Source organism: Dipodomys spectabilis, unplaced genomic scaffold, assembly GCF_019054845.1.
Source record: "Dipodomys spectabilis isolate Male_0828 unplaced genomic scaffold, ASM1905484v1 ptg000043l, whole genome shotgun sequence".
Lineage (NCBI taxonomy): Eukaryota > Metazoa > Chordata > Mammalia > Rodentia > Heteromyidae > Dipodomys > Dipodomys spectabilis.
The window spans coordinates 2498097-2520518 of record NW_024870720.1 but is presented as its reverse complement, the minus strand read 5'-3'; the positions used below and the strand labels follow the sequence as shown (position 1 = coordinate 2520518).

The following is a 22422-nucleotide window of genomic DNA, read 5'->3' as shown; positions in this document are numbered from 1 at the left end:
GTTTCATATGTAGAATATTTGTGAGGTTATTGTCTGAGAAGTTGGGACGAGAATGGAGTGGTTACCAGAAGCAGTGCAAAACTATAGGAATAGGCAGGATGGGAAAAGGTTGAGTCATAAATTCTGTATTGTGAAAGATAAAGACCTGGTGATGTGGGTGCTATTGCACGCTATGTATTTAACATAACAGATGAAAATTTTCTGAGCATTTTCCCATAGTGAAATGAAAGATAATCAGCATATCAGTATATAGATATATGTCATTTACATATATAGATAAATGTAAATTGATGCAGAATGAGAGAGGCTCACTCTTCCTTTGTCCTGAAATCCAACCAAACCTACTTTGGGGAATACAGAAGAAATCCCACAGGACTCAGTAAAAAGTAAAGTATAACAATCTTTGAAGAAGCATATCAACCGTTTAATTAGTTTAACCTTCCGATTTTTTTCCTGTGTAAATCAGAGCCATACAATTCCAAATTAAATATATGGATCATACTTCTTTGACTAGAATACTTACAGTAAGTGAACACTTCATTTATTTATAATTTATTTTTGAAACCCTCAATCTTGAATTTTTAGCAATCTTAGCCCTTGAAGTTTGGTAGTATATTAATTATAATCAAACATATGTAGAACTTATAATTCACAGAAATCCAGTAGTTTTAAGTAGGCCAAAAAACTGTGCTCACCAAATCACCAGAATTATTTAAGGCTCTTTACAAAGATACACTTCTACGCAGCCGCACACCCTACTCACTCGGGACAGCCTCTGAAGTCTGCGTTTCCCTGGCCTCTGAAGTGCCACAGATTATGCAAGGCAGTGGGGTGCCTCTGATTTATTGGAAATATCTTTTGAAGGAGATGCTCATTTATAGATTTAGAAAGCCTGTCTCCAGCTTCTGGAAAGTTCTGTACAAATAGTCAATTCACTTCAATGTCTGAAAGATTACAGCACATATAACTTCACCCATAAATGATGGGGTAGGACACAGTGGTGAAGGACATAAGATCTGGGGGCCAAAGGCACAGGTTTGAGTTTTGTAATTAATTGGTGGTGACCTCCAGCAACTTGTTCAACTTGTTCCATGTCAGTTTTCTCACTTAAAAACTCCATGATAATTTCCCCAGAGCAATGTGCTGAAGGTTAAATGAGCCTTTGGAATAGTACCAAATAGTAAACCATGTATGAGTGTATGCCTATGTAATAAATTACTTTATGTTAATTTGAAACTGGCCTGCCATTTAGTTGAGCAGAGAGGCCCAGGACTAAGCACATTATCACATGTCTAAACATCTTTCTCTTATTACAGACACACATTCTTGCTAAATGAACAGAAACTTGGGGAAAAAAATGTTTCTGAAGAAAAACTCTAGTATAAATGCAAAATTGTCCAGAAAACAGGGGAGCCCTGTGGGAACTTTGGTTTCAGAAGTGTCCCTTGTAGATCGTTCGTCATTACAAGCTATGAAGGTCAGTGTTCACCATGCATCTCTCCTTAAAAGAGCATTGCATACTGTCCAGCACTGGTGGCTCACACCTGTAATCCTAGCTACTCAGAAGGCTGAGATCTGAGGATCACGATTCAAAGCCAGCCCGGGCAAGAAAGTCTGTGAGACTCTTATCTCTAATTAACCACTAGAAAACCGGAAGTGGCACTGTAGTTCAAACAGTAGAGCGTTCACATTGAGCTGAAGAGCTGAAGGATAGCACCCAGGCCCAGAGTTCAAACCCCACTAACACCACCACCACCACCACCACCAACAAAAGAGCATTGCATAATATATGGAAATGTGATTGCTTCTGATAAATGAGTAGGTTCTGCCTTTTTCCTGTGTAGGCCACGGAAGTAATCTCTATTCCTACCAAAGAAACTAAAATTCACAGCACTAGTGTCATAATATATGGAAAGGCAATCTAAGTAAGATTTAGCACAACACATGAGGCCTTCCTTTCTAGTTTTGCACATAGAGATGTATACAATCATATGAGTATTGTTTCTCTTTGTTATAAACTTCTTAGTCAAATATACAAGAAAATACTATAGCTAAGCATGCAAGTGGCTATTTACCACAAATTCTTGCATTGATTGTTGATATAAAGCATAAAATATATATCAATAACATTCCCAAAGAAGTTTAAAACAAAAAACCAATCATTTTACATTGTACTGAATTACATTGTCCTCAAAGCAATGCTATGGGTAAGAATTACATTTTTTCTTTTTATTATAATTTTAAAACACATACAGTTATGTCGTGTTTAATAATGAAGAGTCTCAATGAAGAATATTATTATCTAGATATTTGGTTCTTTGCATTACTATAAATCATAGTAGATTTTACAACAGGGAAAAGAAGACATCTATTAATAAGCAATCAATCACTTGTCACTCAAACTTTGTGTGTTAGTGATTGTTGGGACTATTTAAATATACTGAATGATTTAGCAGAAAACATGCTCAATACTTCTAAGGATTATTCCACAACTACGTATAATGTCACTAGAAATCCTTCAGTATTGAGATACAATTTAGAGACCTCTAAAGCAATGACAAGATATCATAATAGAGATTTTAACAATCCTAGTCTTGGGTGACAATATTCTCTCATTAGCATTTGTATAAAAATAGATTAGAAAAACATTATGAGAGACCTTTTCATTCTCTCTCTCCATTTTTATATACATCCCTTTCTCTAGCCTTATACCAAGATGTATAGCAAAGAACTTAAATTCAAGAAGTATTTCACTATGGAATGCAAAAGACAAGAAAAAGCACTGAAGCTCAGCTCTTTTCAGTGGAAAATCCCATCTAGATTTAAGAAAGAAAATCTAATGCCTATTTCTAATGCATAAATTAATTCATTTTGCTGTCAGGAAGAGTGATGTCATGATTTGGAAGTGTCCCACAAAGGTACAGGTGCTCAGAATTACTAATGTGTTGTGCTATTGGAAGCTCATAGAAAAACCTAGGAGGTCAGATGATCTGCTCACGGTCAGAGTCTTTTTTTTTTTAATTTAGTTTAATTGTAAAGGCAATGTATAGAGGGGTTACAGTTACATAAGTAAAGTGAACAGTGTTGAACAGTGTTACTGCTTCCCTAATTTTCTCCACTTTCCCTCCTTCCTGACTCCCCTTTCCCTCAAGTTGTAAAGTTCATTTCCAACATAGTGTCTTGTGAGTATGGCTGTTGCACGGGTTCCCCTTTGGTCCTTTGTCCCACCATTTTGTGATTCCCCTTTTCTTCCCCAAATGAGATCAACATATATATAAGACACAGGGCACTGAAATAAAAAACAATGACAACAGGGGATAAAAGCAAAGGAAAAAAATGAAAGAAAAAAAGAACTTGACACTGCATTAAAACAACAACAAAATTCTCTTGTTTTCATATGTTGGGGTTCATTTCGATTAGCAGCATTTTCTTCAAGCAGGCCCTGAGAGGGAGATTTGTGAAGCTCTAGAAGGAGAGTGAATCCTAAACTGTCAACAAACCCCAGGAAGTGAGATATGCTAGGAATGTGGAAGAAGCTGCTGGAGGTGATCAGAGTAGCAGTAGAGACTGGCTAGGTGGACTACAGCTGGTGAGGTCATCAGGGCAGAGCTGTCCAGAATTCACATGGTGCCATTTAATGTCCCAGATGCCAGACAGCTACAGGATTTAATATTTGATATACTAGGCTTTAATGTTGCTTTAGTTCAATCCTATTTAACTGAGCCCCAACTCCTCCCTTATGGGAGGAATGGGAAGTTCACCATGTGCAAAATGAAAAAAACACCTGGATTTTTATAAGGCTTCACAGCTAAGGGTTTGCCTTGAGTATCAGAGGTGACATTGGGCTGAGACTTTTGAGAATGCTGAAACAAGAAAAACTTTGATCAGCTAGAGTGTTTATTGATGGTAAAAGACAAAAAAATACATTTGGATGTGATAAGTTTTATGGGACTCTAAACATTCACAGTGAGTCCAAAGGAGGATATTCTTAGGAGAGGTTCACAAAAGCTCAATAGCATATGATGATATAAAGTGATGTTTAGCAAAACGAATTGCAAGTTCCTCCTTTGTTACTGTTTTTGTTTTCTGTAACTTTTGTCTTGCAGGTAAATTTATCTGTTTTGAGGAGGTACGGGGGAACATAGAAATGGTGGGAACAAATTCCACAGTGGTACTCACTAAGCACCATGTTGAAAATGAACTATACAACTTGTGTGCAGGACAGGAGGGAAAACCTGGGGGAAATAAAGGAAGGGGTGACACTGTTCAAACAAGAATGCACTCACTACCTGACTTATGTAACTGTGATCCCTGTATATAGCACCTTTACAATAACAGTAAAAGTTTTTTGTTTTTAGTTTTTTTAAAAGAAATTGACTGAATGCAATTTGCTTTAAGAGAGGAAGATGAGCCTTTAAGGGTCAAGAAAAGAATTCTATCGTTTGAAAATATCTCTCAAAAAGCTATGCATTAGTTGTTTGGCCACCAGTCTATGGTGATGTTGGGAAATGGTGGAACCTTTAAGAGGTAGAGCCAATTAGAAGGAAGTTAGGTCATTGGAAACATGAAGATCTTCTACACACACACACACACACACACACACACACACACACACACACGATATGCTGAAGGTTGTATACTAAAGGATTATTGTTTTGGTGCAAGGCAAGAAAACAGAAAAGCCACAAGTTGACGTTGAATCTTGGAGTTTATTAAAAGGCCGGTGACTGCATGGTGGACTCCTGTCTCAAAGACCTGCGGCTAGCAAATACATTTAACACTGTTAGGAAACAGAGCCATGAAGGCCAAAGAGGAGTGAAGAACAAAACAGTACCTACAGTCCCAATTCAGCTCCAATGGAGAGCTGAAGTGGGATACCATGGTGACCAGAGAAGAGCCAGGAACAGGACACAAGCACAAGACACTTGGCATGGGCTGGTCCAGGCCTAAAGAGGGTCGGGTCAGGGGGAGCCATTACGGGAAACAGTACCAGGCACTGGACTGACAGGTTTAGTAACCAATCCGCCAAGCCTATCCCTGCATCCGGGGATTCGGGCTCATCTGGGAGCCAGGGCTTCACCTTCTCCCACCATGAAGACAAGATGCCAGACCCTTCTGTTGTAAGGTCAGTTATCCCAGAAGCCACATTTTGGAAGATGAAATTTTGGAGTTTTTATTACACAGTTAGCAAGCAGCCGGTTGTTACAAAGGCCTGCAGCTCCCAAATACACATAACACAGCTAGGAAACAGGCCAGAGATGAAAGAAAGAACAAAAACATTACTATCAAACCAATTCAGCTCTGATGAGAGCTGAACCGGGATGCCATGACGACCGGAGATGAGCAAGGACACAGGACACAGAACACCTGGTATGGCGAAATGACACCTGTGCTGGTCTAGGCCTAAATAGGGTCAACGCAGGGGGCAGGTCCACAGGAAATTCCCAGTCCTAGGCACTGGACTGGCAGGTTCAGGAACCTATCAGCCAAGTGCACTCCCTTGCCTCCAGGGATCCCGGCACGCCCATCATCCCAGCATGAATACGGGAGATTCCCAACCCTACCATCCACCATTGGCCAAAATGGTGCTGGCCAGACCTAAACTCCTATTTCCGTTTCATAAGTCAGGTCATGAGTCTATTTCCTACCTCTCTTCCAGTTTTTCCCTCCCATCCCCACCCACAAGCTGTATGGTTCATTTCAACTGATACTGAGTACCACTGTTGCGTTTCTTCACCCTGTTAGAAACAGATCTTGAAGGAGATATCAGAACTATTTGTTTATCTTTCTTTGCTTCCCAAGTACCAAGAAGCAAACCATCCTCCTTCCTCTCATAGTCCCTATATTATATATGTTCTTTACTCAGGCCCAAAGCCACAGAACCAAATGATCAGAGACCAAAGCTTTTGGAAACTGTGTCAAAATGAACATTTTTCTTGAAAGGTTGCTTCTTTATTTTGTGTTAGCAATCAAAAGCTTGCTAACACATGTGGAATCTAAAACAGAAACTCTTCCCTTTATTAAATGAGAAATGACAATGGATATTTTTTTCTTTATCCACTAGATCAGTAATTCAACTACAAGATGATTTTGAGGTAGAATAGTCAGTATAGGTTCAAGGAATCTGTAATAAATCTAGGCTTTATAACCCAGGCAAATTTTGAATAGGTTTTGTAAAAAGCATGTGCCTTTTGATTGGGAAATATTATTAAAAATGACTCCGATGGAACTATAAAAGGCAAGTGGAAAAAAAAGTAACTAGAATGAAGAGCAGTCATGGGAACATTGAGACAGAAACAGCTAGAAAGCTAGGTTGATACAGTGACATGAGTAGAAAGAAGAGAATGAGAGATGAGAGTTACTTTGTTGATGGAAAGTGTGGCTACCCATTAATAGTGACGTGTTGACATGATATGTAAGAAATGGGCCAAAGAAATATGTCACTAATAAAGGATTAGCTTTTGGATTGGTAAAGATTGCTATCCTCGGCATTTGTATCAGTTGGCTGGAAGGAGTCTTGCCATTCTGGAGACCTGTCTGATATTGAGATGGCCTGGGCCATGAGAGCAATGCAACATGCTGAAGTCTATTACAGGCTGATTTCATCAGCTGAACCAAAGTTCCTGAAACTTTAGATGCCAGCTCCACTCTGAGTTCAGGAAAAGTTTTGAGAAACTCAAGATAGATATTTTGGACCCAGAAGAAGTTAAATCAGAAACTGCTGAAGAGAAGTAGAGGCCATTCTGTTTGAAGTTTGAAGGTCTTATAGAAGACTTCAACTATAGTACTTTGCTACGACTGGATTGTTCCAAGGGCTACACCAAGGAAAACACTAACTTTGCACCCAGGATACACTTTTTTGCCACTGAAAGTGCTCAGAACTGGGAAGGCTATAATAATAGCAGTTTATAATCTTCGAAACAAAGGAGAGAAGGGACTTGGCAATAGAGACAAGGGAGAGACAGAAGCTGGCATTGGAGGGAAAGGAGAAAAGGAAGCTGGCAGTGGAGAGAAAGAGAAGGAAGCTGATAGTGGAGAGAAAGTTAAGAATAGAGCTATTGAGATAGTGAAGGAGAAAAAGAGAAAACTGACAGAGGAGAAGAATAAAAACATCAGTGGAATTCCTACATGGGAAACAGTATTCCAGAGCAAATAACTCAGCTGAATCCACAAGTACCAGAACTCTATCATTCTCACCTGCTGTGTTCCCCGCCACCCCCAGACTACACTGGCTTATTAGCAGCATTTATTTGTTTCTTGTTTCCTGATTTTTCACTGCTGGTTAAATAAAGAATTTTATTTAAAAAAAAAAAAAAGATTTCTATCCCCTACTATCCTTACCACATTCCCAGAATATTTTTGTATTTTCTTTTATTTAACCATTATTATTGCTGTTCCCTGGGCATAGAAGAGTTATGTATCTTTGATTGGTTATGATGGATGTGATACTACAGATTCCTTCTGCTTCTAAGAGTAGAAGATTTACCTAGCGATAGGTCATCACATTCTGTTTCTTCTCATCCTGGACTCAAATGATTGAGACTGAATGGCCTGAAAACAGGCAGCAGCATAGCATAAACGTACAAACTCAAATTTTCTATCTAATTTTGTCATATCATACCATACCTGTTCATCATAATTGACACTCAAGGCTGAGCTTGATACATACCTGTAATTCTTAGCTTCTCAAAGGTAGAGGCAGAAGGGTCACAAGTTTGAGGTCAGCCTTGGTGAAAATAGTAAAACCCTCTCAAAAGCAAAACAAAACAATAAGACTGGAGGTAGGGGTGGGGTAAGGTACTTTTTTAGCTTGCCCAAGACTCTTGGTTTAATTCCCAGCCCTGGGGAAAAAATTGAAAAGCACAAAATGGACCCTTGATCTCAGATTTTCCATTTCCCAAATCTGAATAAACTTCTATTGTTTTCAAGACAGCCTTTCAAAGAGAATTTTCTTTTTGTTGCATGCAAAACAACTAAGGTTGAGATAAAAATAGTAAAACTGAAATAGCATAGAAGCAGTTATGATTATTCACACTGATAATTAAGAGATGAGTTTAATTATGCCTAAATGAAAAGCAAAGTTAGGAGGATTCCAAAGTTCAAGACTAGCCTAGGCACAAAATAGAAGAAGGCCTGTTTTCCTTCCTTCCTTCCTTCCTTCCTTCCTTCCTTCCTTCCTTCCTTCCTTCCTTCCTTCTTTCCTTCCTTCCTTCCTTCCTCCTTGCCTCCCTCCCTCCCGTCCTTCCTTTCTCTTTTTCTCTCTTTCTCTCTTTCTTTCTTTTTTTCTTTTTCTTTTCTTTCTTCCTTTCTTCCTTCCTTTCTTTCTTTCCTTGCCTGAACTCAGGTCTTGGGCATTGTCCTGGAGCTTTTTTTGCTCAAGGCTAGCACTCTACCATTTGAGCCATAGTTCCACTTTGGCTATTTTTTTTGTTGATAGTTTCAATGGCAATATGAGTTTCACAGGCATGGGCTGAGAAGGGGGCTCAGTGGTACAACGCTTGCCTTGCATACATGAGGCCGTGGGTTCGATTCCTCAGCACCACATAAGCAGAGAAAAAAAGCCGGAAGTGGCACTGTGCCTCAAGTGGTAGAGCGCTAGCCTTGAGCTGAAGAGCTGAGGGACAGTGCCCAGGCCCAGAGTTCAGGCCCCATGACTGGACCTCCCCCCCCCCAAAAAAAAAAGTTTCACATACTTCCTGTCCAGGCTGCATTGAACCACAATCATCAAATCTCCATCTCCTGAGTAGCTAAGATTATAGGTATGAATCCCAGTGCCCAACTGAGTCCCTCTCTTAAAATGGATTTTAAAAAAATAACAGATATGTAGCTCAGTAGGAGTGTGTTTGCCTAGCATGTGGGAGGCGCTGGGGTTTTTTAATCCCCAGTAATGAAAATAATGTTTAGATTAAGGTTGCATAGTATATTAAATAACCATTCCATTCCCTGAGGAAATATACACTGCTAAGGTAGAACCTAAAGTATACTGCTTACAAAACCTTGGCTGTCCGAGAATGTTCTAGTTCCTTTCAACAGAAAGTATAAAATAATGCATTTTTAAAAGATTATAAATTACAAAAAAATTACAAAAACAATTAGGAAAGAAAACTAAGTAATGTTTTTCACTATTCTTATTACAATGACCTGCTCATCATTTACCCCTACAACTTTTAGGTATTCACTCCTTTTCTACGACCTAACTATCTGGAACTTCTTATATTCTTCAAACTTCTTTATCCATCAGATTCTGGGGCTTTATGAGCAGTCAATTTTGACTGAAAACCTCTTCATTCTTAAGTGCCATCTGCCTATCCTCATCCTTAACTTTGGGTGTCAATAGACCAACTGGTGTAGCACAAGTCACTCCAAAGAATATTTAAATCCTTACCATTAAAGATGCCAAGTTGCAAATACTGCATATTTATGTTTGTTTCAATATTTTCTTTTCTCTTGTTAGCCTCTCACCTAGTTTATAATTCTATAAGAGAAGCAACCAATCCTATCTTTCTCTTCACTGGATTTAAATAGTCACTGCTTTTTTTTTTTTTTTTTGCATACTCTGTATTTACCTCTAGGTTAGTAAATGACATACATATTTCCTGGAGGAACAGCACAAAATTAAACACTTTAGAAGGAGGGGAGGCATATGAATGGGTGACTTTGCTGCAAAGACATATATTTTCAGAAATCTGGTATTGAATTTCAGTCCCCTTATATATGTGATAACGAGGGCACAAAGCCAGAAATGACAGCCACCATTTTTACGGGAAGCTTTCCCAATTAGTTTCTCTGAACAATTAGAGAACAGTGAGAAATGGTGTCAAATCTTTGAGAAGATGACATCTCTGAAATGTTCCTTCTAATTTGAATCTTAGTCTGTGAGTTTAACTGTGCTTTGCACAGTTATGAGCAAGACTTCAAATTGGTTAAAATAAAATCAAATGATGTTTGACAAATAATGTGGGAGATAACACAAGCATTTTAGCCTTCCTTGATAGAGACTGACAATACTAGAATAAAACGCATATGCTCCAATATTAAATTCCACATGATTTTAATACCTGCTTGGGAGGAGTAATACCCTTGTGAATTCTCTACCATTGTAGCATGAGTGACTAGCAGTGCAGAGATCAGTTTTCCTAAGGAGTATGATGAAAATAATCAATACAAATGCTATTCCCAAATTAACTTTGGGTAACTTGGCTCCTATCTACTGTCTTGAGTCATCTTTTTTTAGGCTTGTGTCTCAGGTTGAAATTAAGTCCAAATACAGAGTTGTTTGCATATTGTTCTGTCCTTTTTAAAGAGTTAAGATAGAGCTTGGTGTCTTCATCTTAGTTGAAATCCCAGGCAATGCATCAGAGTTGGGTCTGTTTACAAGAAAGGGAGACTATTTTTCCACCTGTGATACTATCATTATAATCATCTGTCTTCAATTTGTTGTCAAGTGGGAATGTTTCTCTGATGACTTAGAGCCTTTAAACTGGAGGATAACAAAATTCTGGCTGTGAAGTACATATAAATCCTAAACACAGAGAGAGAATTAAGTTATCTGTTATGCTGTTTGTTTTCATATAATGAAAAACAAGGCAGAGGAGAAAAAATGATTCTAGAGTGGTGCAGACAATTTAAGGAAAGCAGCTAATAGGCAGTATACTAACCATCTGTTGAAGTATCTCAGTCCTTTAGATAGCATAGGGCATTTTCTTCAGACTAAAGTTGTGCAACTCTTCCTATTAATCCCCTTTGCCAGTAGCATCTGTAACTTTGAAGCAAATTTTCCCATATGCTAGCATTCTCAATTGCTCTTTTGTTTTTAATTTCTTAATTGTCTATATATCAAGAATATCTATTCTCTTTGAGAATTTATATTTATTTTAGTCAAGGAGACAATCAAATGGTTCTTAGACTAGCCACAGATTTTTATAATAGGCTGTGGGTTTTATTTTGATAGTTTATTTCTAGAAATTTAACAAAATTAACTATCTCTAACTACAACAAAGTTAAGATTTATACTATTCAGCAGATTAAGGTTCCAGAGGTTATTATACTGGAGATACCATGTGGAAGCTCATTGTAGTTTGAATTTGTGAAAATCTCATGTATTGATGGCTTAGTTGTCTGGATATGGGCTATTACGGCTATTATGTGGTGATTGAATCATGAGGTCCAAGCATGCACCTAATCAACGCAGCAATTCACTGATAGATTTGTTATTTGATGACATTGTTTGGAAATGTTAGAAATGTTAGGAGGCAAAACCTAGTTGAAGGAAGGAGGTTAGAGCAGGCATGCCTTAGAATATTATACTTTGTGCTCATCTTGACCTCTTCCTGTCTATCTCTGCTTCCTGTTTGCCTTAAAGTGAGCCACCTACATTAAACCAGGCCCTCTTTCTATGCGACTCTGCTTTATCAGAGTTCTTAGTCTGCTAACCATGGACTGAAACTGTGAGGTATAATAAATCATTCTTCCTGTTTTGTCACAGATATGAAAGTGACTAATATACATACCGAAGCAACCATTCACAGGTTTGAGGTTCATCAAAATCTATATAATAATTAGTCATAAACTTGGTTAACAGATGAATAAACCTGACAAATACAATCACCATATGCTTTTAAATGGAGACAACTTTGGAAAAAGCTTTAAACCAGCAGTGCTTTATGCAAATAGGGACATATTTATTTTAAAGAGGTGAAAGAAGAATTTTAGTGATGGGTTCTAAAATAATACCAGTTGGAGTTCTTTTTGGTAAATGTAGGGTCTTTTAAAATCCACGAGCCACATCGACCCTTGTTCTTCTGTCTTTTCCACAGCTAAAAATAATCTTTTGTGTGTGTGTGTGTGTGTGTGTGTGTGTGTAAATGAGGCAAAAAAAAAACTCAAAATTTTTTCTCTATTGTCATAGAAAAGGAACTTAAAAGTTGCCTTTGATAAAAAAAAAAATAGTGACTAGTTACTTGGGATCATAACTAAACCCAAGAGGACAACTTAGTATCTCTGCCTCCGTTTTAGGTGTCTGCTCCATGTCATTCTCTCTGCAGTGGCTTTGTGATCAACTTGGGGCCTGGGGAAGACAGGACAGATGAATGACATCTCTGAGAAAATGTTCCTAAGGATCAATAGAGCTTTCTCAAGACAGACCACCTACTGGTGATGTCAACCATAACAAATTCCCTGGAACACTTCCCCAAACAGAGACAGAAATAATCAGCAAACAGTCCCAACCTGTAACTTGGACTCTAAGCCAAGTTTTTGGTTCCTGTCCCTGTTTGCTGTCCATTTACATGTGGCTCATATCTTTATCCTGAAGATAGGCCAAAGTGCTGACTTTCCGTAGCCCACCAGTGTCATGTAATGAGTGTCTATTCTCTGACCTTCACCCTGTATCTTTCTTTGTAGGATCTAGTGTTGATATACATAAGTGCTTGAGTTTGGGCCTGAGGTACAATAATAGTTTGATAAGTACTGGTAAAATTTCTTATCTTTGGTTTTCTTTAAATTCTTGAACTTACTATTTCTTTTATGGAAAATTTTGTTGATATATATATATCTGTATCATTATCTATACATATATAGACATATATGGATTAAAACAAATATCAAATATTCATATTACTTGATATTCCTTATTATTTTGCTATTTGTACAATTCTCTGATTTTGTGTTTCTTGCAACTAAAATATGGATCACTTTAAGAAACAAACAAAAAAAGCAAATAAACAAATATATGCCCAAACCATGTAGACCATAGAAAATGTGTTTGTTTATATAGTTGATAGATATGATACAGAAAGTTAAATATCAAATTTAGCTACTACTGAGAATGATCACTCAAATTTCAATTGAGTAGTCACCTTGATTGCTGTAGGAATAAAGCACAACACTTGAAAATATCTTGTGGACATTAAAAGTCTAGAGTATCTTAGTGGAGCTCAAACTCTAGTTTAAAATATTATTTTAGTATACTCCTGCTGTACTGTAGAGTCTGGAAAAGCACTCAAATAATTGTTTTCTTTTTAGAGGCAGGTAATAAAATGAGATCGCTAGCTACATTATTTCCTTGCTTCTTTCTAGTATGTTTTAACTTTCATTTCCTTAATATAAATGTACTATAAAATGGTTTAAATATGTGGTCAAATTTTATAGCAATCCATAAAACTGCAGTAAAAATATTCTTTATAATACTGTATAAAGCATACTTAGAAAATATTGACATGATCCTATCAAGTTACTGCTAAGTCTATATAGGATTGTAATGCATTTTCTATTCTCTTTTTCTTTTTTTGGGGGGGGGGGGAGGGGGTCCGTCGTGGGCCTGAACTCTGGGCCTGGGCACTGTCCCTCAGCTCTTCACCTCAAGGCTAGCGCTCTACCAATTGAGCCACAGCGCCATTCTGGCTTTTTTTTCTGCTTATGTGGTGCTGAGGAATCGAACCCAGGGCCTCATGCATGCAAGGCAAGCGCTCTACCTCTGAGCAACCTTCTCAGCCCCTGCATTTTCAAATAAATTGCCAAAATAAAATTTCTTGTTTTTTATATCTTTTAGTTTGCTTATTCAGTTATTAAATGAACTACCTTTTTTTTAAAAAAAAAAGTAGGCACATTGATGAATACCTTCATCTTTCAAAACCCCCTAATTCCTAAGTTTTTTTTCTAGGATTACTCCATTGTCTACCTGCATGTTTCCATGAGCTTTCTGATAATGAAACCATTGAATGACAATAACTATTAAAGGAAAAATATTACTGAACAGTCTAAATGAACTATATTTTTTAGCCTCCTCTGAAAAAAACGGGGGCAAATTTTAACATTTATAAACTATTAACTATCTTCTATTCCTTCCTAGAAGATGTCCAATAAACAGACAAAACGTTTTCTGTGTGGGCCACACATATTAAATTCAACAAATGAGTAAAATTTACATTCAACAGAAACACAGCAGGGTAAAACAAATTTAGGGTTAAAGACAGAATCCCTATTTAGCTCTCTTATACTTTACATTCATCTTCACATTCATATGCATTCCTTATTCCCTGCAGCATAGAAAATTTATCTTATCTGAATTAATCACCTTCCTCCACGTATTTTATAAACAAGTATTAGAACAGAGGATAAAGATAAGACAAAAATAAACAAATCTAAGTAATCTTAGTACTTTTTACTCTGTTGCCTATAAGCAGAAGTCATTGGTCCTGTAAATATTCATTAAAGAAGAGCTGAATGAGTGGCAAATCCTTTTTCTTAGCCACCTAAACATATCCATGCCTCCTAAACTGGTTTCCCTTGAAGGAGGACAAATAAAGCAAATAACTTCTAAAATGTGGCCAAAAACTTTGGGTTGTGGAATTGAAAACAGAAAAAGATTAAAACAAAACTCAGTAGAGGACTTGTGTGTGTGTGTGTGTGTGTGTGTGTGCACGCGTGTGAAATCAACCTGTTGAAACTAATGTCAGTTTGGTCATTTTTGAATCATTATGTCAATTTTGATACTGGGACAGTCCTCCTTTTCTGATAGAGTAGGCCAATATATCCACAGGAAGATATATGGCTATGCCTTTTTATTTTTTTTAGATTTAAAATTTTCTGTCAAAAATTCTGAACAAGTTCTAAATATGGCTAAGATATGCTGAACAATGTCAGATGCTGATAATTATCTGCCAGTCTGAATAATTACTGTCCTCATACCCAAAACTATTTTATTCAGGTAAGGCAGAAAGTTTCTTTTGGTTATCACTGGACTAAAACACACAAAATGGTTTGATTGATACATGAGTTGGTACAGGTGAAAAAGTTAGCATTTATAGACATTTAGGTTCAAATTCTAATGAATCAACAATTGATAAATGTAAATATCACTTTCATAAACAGCCCATTTAACAGTCTCAACATGTGCACTGCAAGTATTAGGAAAATTTTGAGATAAATCTTCTAAAACAACTTTGTACATTTTAATGGATGTTGTAAATGTCAGAGGTTGTTGTGAACAGGTCATTGTACTAAATCAAGCTCTGAAGTAAAAAGAAGGAACATTTGTAACCAATGGCAGAGAAACACCAGACTACTTTGAAGTAATGCTATGCAACTTTTCTTGGCCTCTTTCAAGTTTATCTTCTTTCTAAACTGTGTCTCTGTGTTTATGTGATTTGAGTTCGTTGGATTTTTTTGTTTGGTTTGGTTTTAAATATTTTATTGTGACAATTTAATTCCTCAGTAAAGTACAAATTTAACACCAGTATATAAAGAAGAGTAGATAGTGATTTCATTTTACATATAGTTTCATTAAATTACAGATTCATGTTTGTTATCTCCATAAAAAAATAAAATGTTATTTCTTTGAATAGACTTTATCATCATATATCTTACTAAATTCCTTCCTTATAGTTGGGAGATTGCCAGTTGAGATCAATTTAAAAGGATATATTTAATTCAAGAAAGTACATGACATCCTAAATAAACTATGCTGAATTTTTATACAAGGAAAATTTTAAATGGAAGAAGAGGGAAAAAAAAGAAGAGGAAGAGGAGGAAGAGAAATTTCGGGACAGGGTCATTTAAAAAGTGTGTGTGTGTGCGCGCGCTCACACACGTGTTTGAGTAGCACTGTTATGAGATAGGACAAACATTTCACACAATCTGTTAGTAAGAATAGAAAACATGTGTATCTCTTCTAACTCTGAGCTGGAAGGAAAGATATTTTTCAGTGATTAAGGAAAAGAGTTGCTGGAGTAGATTGACATTTTGTAAGTAAAAAGGTAGCAATTAGAGTAGGGCAAAAAAATAAAGTGAAAATTCTCTGTTGTTTTCAAGTTATTATCCCTTATTCTCACATGATGCAATATGAATTTTTAAAATTTTCAAAAAATTATATATCATTGACTAAGATTAAAAACAAATACTTCCTGAGCTGGCATGTAATTTAAAAGAAGAGAAACATGGGTAAACTCCTGAGTTTGATTCTTTGTATTGCAAAACGGAGACACGAGCACCAGTTCCTATAGAGAGAGAAATTATAACTTGGAGCTAATTTTATCATAAATGTAAGATGTCTATGGATGCTTTGGGAAGAAGCCAATTTTCACCATCATAATATTTTTTTGGTACACTTTAAATTTTTAAAGCTAGCCAGGCAATCATATCAGAAATAACAACAAAACTGAACTCCAAGTTTCATGCTATCAGGCAAAGTAATGTGATGGTTGTGCATGGTATCCCCCAAATCACATGGTATCCCCCATGTGAGCTTGCTTGTTTATCTTAATTGAACAGAAAACCAACCATCTTAAAACAAACTGATGTGTGCATCCACGCACTTTTGTCCAGTCAGAACGGAATTACCTGTCAACAGAGAAGCACACTTACAAGTGTGAAACCATTTGACCATGTTATAGTTTAATTTGCAGAGACAAAAAAATGACAAGCAATTTATTTACATAAACTGTACAAAAGCAAATTAAATTATGTAAAGTATTTCATAAATAGTTGGACAAGTGTTTAATACATTTCGCCATGTTTAGCATAGTTGCGTGCATAGTGACTCATAAGAAACGATGATAAATTGTTCTCTGCTTCACTATCAACATCCAAGTAGCAGAACAATAGTCAATGATTAACATTACAAACAGATCGTACCACACTGAATGCAAGTGCTTTAAAATGGAGGAAAATTTGTCTGAAAGTAAACCCTAGATACCTGAAAACAGAAACAAAAACAAAAACAATAAAGATGCCGCCTCCAGATGTTACATATACCTCCACTGGGTCATAGCTAGCAAGCTTTACTCTATTTATGATCAGCTTCATGCCTTTCTTTTCCCTCCCTTAAGGACACATGAATTTGTTGATCATTGGTATACATAAAGTAACATAGTTCTTCTGATTTCTCATGACTTGTTTTAGGATGGCTGTTTGATTCTTGATTGCTTCTTCTGCTCCGTGCTCACTGTTTCCTATAACACAGCTTCCCAGGGTACCTTTCAGGGCAGACATCCTCAATATTATCCTAGTCACTCCTTCCATAAAAAATAATGCCTTTCTTGTTTTCCAAAACTTAGGTAATAGGCCAGTCCAAAACCAAACCAAAACAAAACAAAACAAAAAAAAACAAAGAAAAAAAACTCCTAGAGAAATGGTAACTGGAGATTCAGAAAGAGCAGTCGATTTGAGACAGATGCTACAGACATTTTAATACACACGAATTTTTATAGTTTACTCAGTTTATAAGTGTGTCCTAATGTGTAACGCATGCAAAAGTCCACTTGGGATTTTTGTTTACAGAAAACAAGTGTAGTTCATATATTGTACAACCAAAATGAAAGAGCAGCTAAAAGCAAAACAAAACAAAAAAGATCAAAACTTACAAAACAAAAATTTTACCTTGCAAAATGGACTGATTTCACCCCTGATAATAACTCCCTGTGTTTACTCTACAATTCACCTTCTGGTGAGTTTTAAAGCAGCCCATATTTTGTTTGATGAATGAATAATATTTAAGACTGGTCCATTATCTGAGTTTGTCAGAAGGCAGTTTTTTAAATATATTATTTATTATTTTCAGAAAATAAACATGGATAAATATACAGGATCAAAAAAGTTGGGAATAGCCCATTATCCCTCATTGTCCAGACCCAACAACCGTTTTTTTACCGTAACAACAGGTATAAAAGGCACAGTTGCTTATTTTGCATTCACTCATTTGTTTATTTTTTTTGTTTCTTTTTATTATTTTTTTTCAAAAGCACTCTATATATGGAGTGGCACCAGGTTTAACCTATTCAAAATAAAAGTCATACAAACACAAAATATATTTCTGTGTCATGCCAGCTCATTATATAATAAACATGTTATGATAGCTAGTTCTACTAGAATTACTGTGAATACTTACAGTACACTGAATTTTATTCTTTCACACCCATTTTAGTTCTAAAGAGGTTCACGAGTTAAATGACAATGACATGGCTGTCTTGTATATGGTGCAAACATCATTGGGAGACGTGGATCCAATTAATCAAAAGGTCCAGCATGACCCGTATTAGCTGAATAGACAACAGAAGGGTTTTAAGATAGTGAAATGAGCTATCTAGTGTTTTTAAGGGTCTTGTGAAAGAAAGAAAAAATGCATTAAAAGAAGTTTCTTGAACATCTGTGTTATGCAATTATTTCATTTGTAACGTGCAAGAAAAATATGTATACATCTCATAAGTATCTTTAGAAGTATTTTGTCTTAATAGGTACTTACAGATTATACAAGGCAAAACTGCTTGAATGCAGTTTCCTATCAAAGTACTAAAATTGCATCTTTCCATAATGTAAATAATAATCAAACATAAGTATGTTCAATTACTGATATTTTAGTCCAGTGGTTTTATCTTCAATCATGTATCTTTCTTCATCCTACCTACTATACATAAACTAACATCAAAATGAAAACTCCATTGAAGAAACAGCATAAGGAAATGATCCCAAAAGAATACCCCACCAAACAGAGAAGTGTTTTTCTAAGACAAGTATTTCGTGAATGATCAACCTATACCCCAGGCTGTTTTACCTTATAGCCTAAAATATTCTGCAAAGCATGAGACTACTCAAATCTACATTGTGTCTAAAGTTTGCTAGAGAGCCAACAAGGTTCTACCTTAACCACGTTAGAATCATTCCACGGTGAGAACATTGGCTCTCTCTACCTGTTATCCCATAATCTGTCAATGGATTGTCACTTCATCTGAATGTCCCAGCTCAGTTCTTATTTTATTGAATCATCTTATGTACAGCAAGTGGCTCAAATTCTGCATATTCTCTTTCTTTTGTGTTGCAATGAAAATTCTCCATGTTTTCCAACTTTGAGATGTACATACTGTGAGAAATGTTGCTGCTCAGTGCTCATTTCTTTTATGTTCAGTCGGGATTTAGGACATACATGAAATAATATTCAAATCACATTAATGACAAAGTCAATTGAGAGTGTTGTCTTGTTTTCGGTGTTGTGAGTCTCAGAAGTCTGTGTTGCACAGAAGCCAAAATTAATGCACTTGTGCTGCATTGAAGTGCATATTAAATAAGTGGAAAATGCAGTTGTAATTTGAAATGGGGATAATAAGGCCAGCAAGTGTAGCTGGGATTCCATAATGACAACAGTAAGCTTTATTAATAAGATCATACACCAATGGATCCTTCTATCGTCTCCTCCCTTCCCATGATATGACTTTGAAAAGAAGAATTATCCCTGATAATACTATCTGAAACTAAACGTCTACCTCAACTGGTTGCCTATTATAATTCCAAAAAAATGTTTCATTCATTTCCCATTTTAGAGTTTTCAAACAAAAATCCATTTAAAAAGTCTGATGAAGAATATTTTCTGGGCATAATGCTGATATAAAATAGCATTTGAGTGTTCCTGTGTGTGATTAGGTACAGTTGCTTTTGTTGTTGGATGCATTTTTACATTAAGACCAAATCAACTTCATGATTTCCCTGATCTGCCATGTGATCTTTGGCCTCAGAAAGACACAATTGTTCAAGTTAGTTGAGAAGAGCAGTCTTATTCTGAAAAACAATAGATTTAATTTTACAAGTCATCATTAGTGTAATAGATATACAAAACCAAGATTGTGTGACAATATTCGGTGAATGCATGAACTAGAAGTGGGTACTCCTGACCTGGAAAGAATATGCCAACTTGGAACTGCAATTCCCCCACTGAGTATTGTTTTGTTTTTAGTCTTTGTTAGAATATTAAAGCTGTCATCTTCCCAAAATGCTTTTGTTGTTGTTGTTGTTGCTAGATTCCCTCTTTATAAAGACTACATCTTTAGTGAGATGCTATCATTTTCAACGGGTTGCCTGGAATGGCTATGGTGATACATTGAATTTTGATGCTATGTCTCAAATAGAGTTTACCTGCCCAGATTCTTTTTATTTTTTTCTTTTTTGTGACCAGCCAGATGACACTCAAATAAAATCAAAGTGACTAAAATCATGCTTCAGTTTCAGGAGAATGAGAGTGTACTGTTCTGCTAATCAGGCTTGTTACGGTGAACGAAACTTGTAACCATCGTTTTTTGTTGTTGTTGTTGGCTTTTTCTTTTGTTGCTTTTTTTTTGTTTGTTTTTTTGTTTTGTTTCTTTTGGAAGGTGGTGGGGAAGCGAGAATGGTTTGGGGTTGGAGGGATCAGTGGGGTGGGGGTTGACATGCAAATAACAAGGATGGATTTCTACATTGTACACTGTCATGAGGCTAACATCATCGCTAAAGGCCTGATCTGGAGGCAGAAGTGGCAGGCAAAGCTTTGTCTCTTTGGTAGCCCCCTCTATGATTAAATGGTTTTACTTTGTAAGATTTTTTTCTTTTTTTTTTTTTCTTTTGCCCCTTATTCTCCTTCTCACACATGAAAAGAACTTTGCTGTTGCTCCTGGAAAGCCTACAGGTAAACTTCTCTTCTAGTGAGAGTATTGACAGGAGATGGCTTATATTCCCCTGTTTTTGTCAGGGGAATATCCTCAGGGTTGGCTTCCTCGTTTTTGCTGAAACTAGCTGCACTGAAGGTCTCGTAGGATGAGGTCAACTTTTTGTTCAGGAGGTTTCTGTTGCGGTCGCCCATGATGGCAGCCTCGCCATTGGCCAGCTTTTCCTGGCTTCCTCGTTCATCAACAGGCATGAAAGTGGAGAGTTTGGGCTGGCTCTTCTTCCTCTCCGGAGAAGTGCGGACCGGCATCCAGCAGGAGTCTGAGTGGCCATATTCATCGCACTCGCGGGTGCACTTCCCAGTCAGGGCTACATCTGGAAGAGGCCTTGAATCTGAAATCCAAGGAGAAGAAGTCTTTAGTGGTGGACATTCCTCAAAAGTTTTTTCTGAGGTATACAAACCTTGGGTGAATAAATACCTTTGAGTATAGATCCCTGACTATCTTATTTTCCATTTCTCAGCACCCTGAAGCTCATCAGCCTATCACCCATTTTAAAATGTCTATGTATTAAAGATAAGGTTTTGCAAAAACAAATATGGAGGAGAGAAATAGAGTGATAAATTCATTTATATAGAAGAGACATACATATGGACAGGTGCATATATATGTATATTATGTATTCAATACCCATGTGGATATTCTCCACAGCTAATGCATGTTTATTTCAGAATAAAATTTGTTTCCTTATAAGAAGGAAAATAATTAAGTAATGATAAACTATTAAACCTAATTAGACATTTTTCTGTATCTATAAATCACCCCTGAAACTATATGCTTTTGCCAACTGGATTTCTTTTCTTTGTGTATCACTAATAGAATGCAAATATGCAAAACCTTATATTTAAATACATTCAACGACATAAAGGTGACTGAGAAATAGAATCCAATCTGAAGGCACATTACATGCTTAAAAGTAAAAAATGCAAAATTCAAGTAGGTTATAGATATGAACATGCTAGCACTATTACTTACTGGCTTACATTCATCCATGCCTTCCCATGCCATGTCACATGACTTATGTGCTGTAGGACAATACCCTGAGAGACACAAAAAATGTCTTTGCCAGGTGTTTGCTGAATGAAGTATTGCCTCGGAGTTAACACAATGAGTGTAAATGTAGGTAAATTCCTAAATGTCTTGTGAAATAGCTTATGTTCCTAATTAATATTGGTGCCCGGTGTTATGGGGAAACTATTTTATATGTGAAAAGCTGTGTCATTTCAAGAGTATTCTTAAGAATAAAAGTTGAGAACAGCAGTGAAGAATGACCTGTATACATAAATAAAATCATCATATGTATCTGCCTTTAGAAAATGGTTATACGTTTGCTTAATATTAAAAATATTTTAAAACCTTTTTAATTATTGGAGAGAGTGAGATAGAGAAAGACTCGCTGTATTTTCATGCTGATAAGCTAACCTGTAGGTTTTCATTTCATTAAATGTATTTTATACCGGGTACTGGTGCCTCATGCCCATAATCCTAGCTACACAGGAGGCTGAGATCTGAAGATCACAGTTCAAAGCCACCTAGGGAAGGAAAGTCCGTGACTCATCTCCATCAGATGAGTCACAGGCTTTCATCAGATAACCATCAGATAACTAGAAGTTCTGTTGTGGCTCAAAGTGGTAGAACACTAGCCTTATGTGAAAGAGCTCAGGACAGTGCTCAGGTCTGGAGTTCAAGCCCCATGACCGACAAAAAAAATATATTTGATCATTTACTTCCATATACAAGAATATTGCATGAGTGCACTACAATAAGTGTCATCTAGTATCATTTTACTACAAGATTTGGAACTTAACGAACTGTGACTTCTGCATATATATTTGAAAATTGTGATTTGCATATACATAGTCTTAGGCAGAACATAGGAGTCTTTAAATTATTTCCAATGTATTTGTATCCATTGCATGCACTCACACCATTGCCTATATTGGAACCATTTCCTAAGAAA

The 22422-nt window shown here is 36.5% G+C and overlaps 1 protein-coding gene across 3 annotated transcripts in view; it reads right to left on the bottom strand.

Annotated features, from left to right (window-relative positions):
- Window positions 1–19780: 19780 nt before the first annotated feature.
- Pcdh7 (protocadherin 7) overlaps window positions 19781–22422 on the bottom strand; it is a 412501-nt gene continuing 409859 nt past the window's right edge. For 2 of the 3 annotated variants that reach the window (XM_042678335.1, XM_042678336.1), the window contains exon 3: window positions 19781–20796. In XM_042678335.1, the coding sequence (XP_042534269.1) occupies window positions 20420–20796 (377 nt within the window). In that variant the 3' untranslated portion in view covers window positions 19781–20419. The remainder of the gene's footprint in view (window positions 20797–22422) is intronic. The other variant, XM_042678337.1, reaches the window with a different exon arrangement.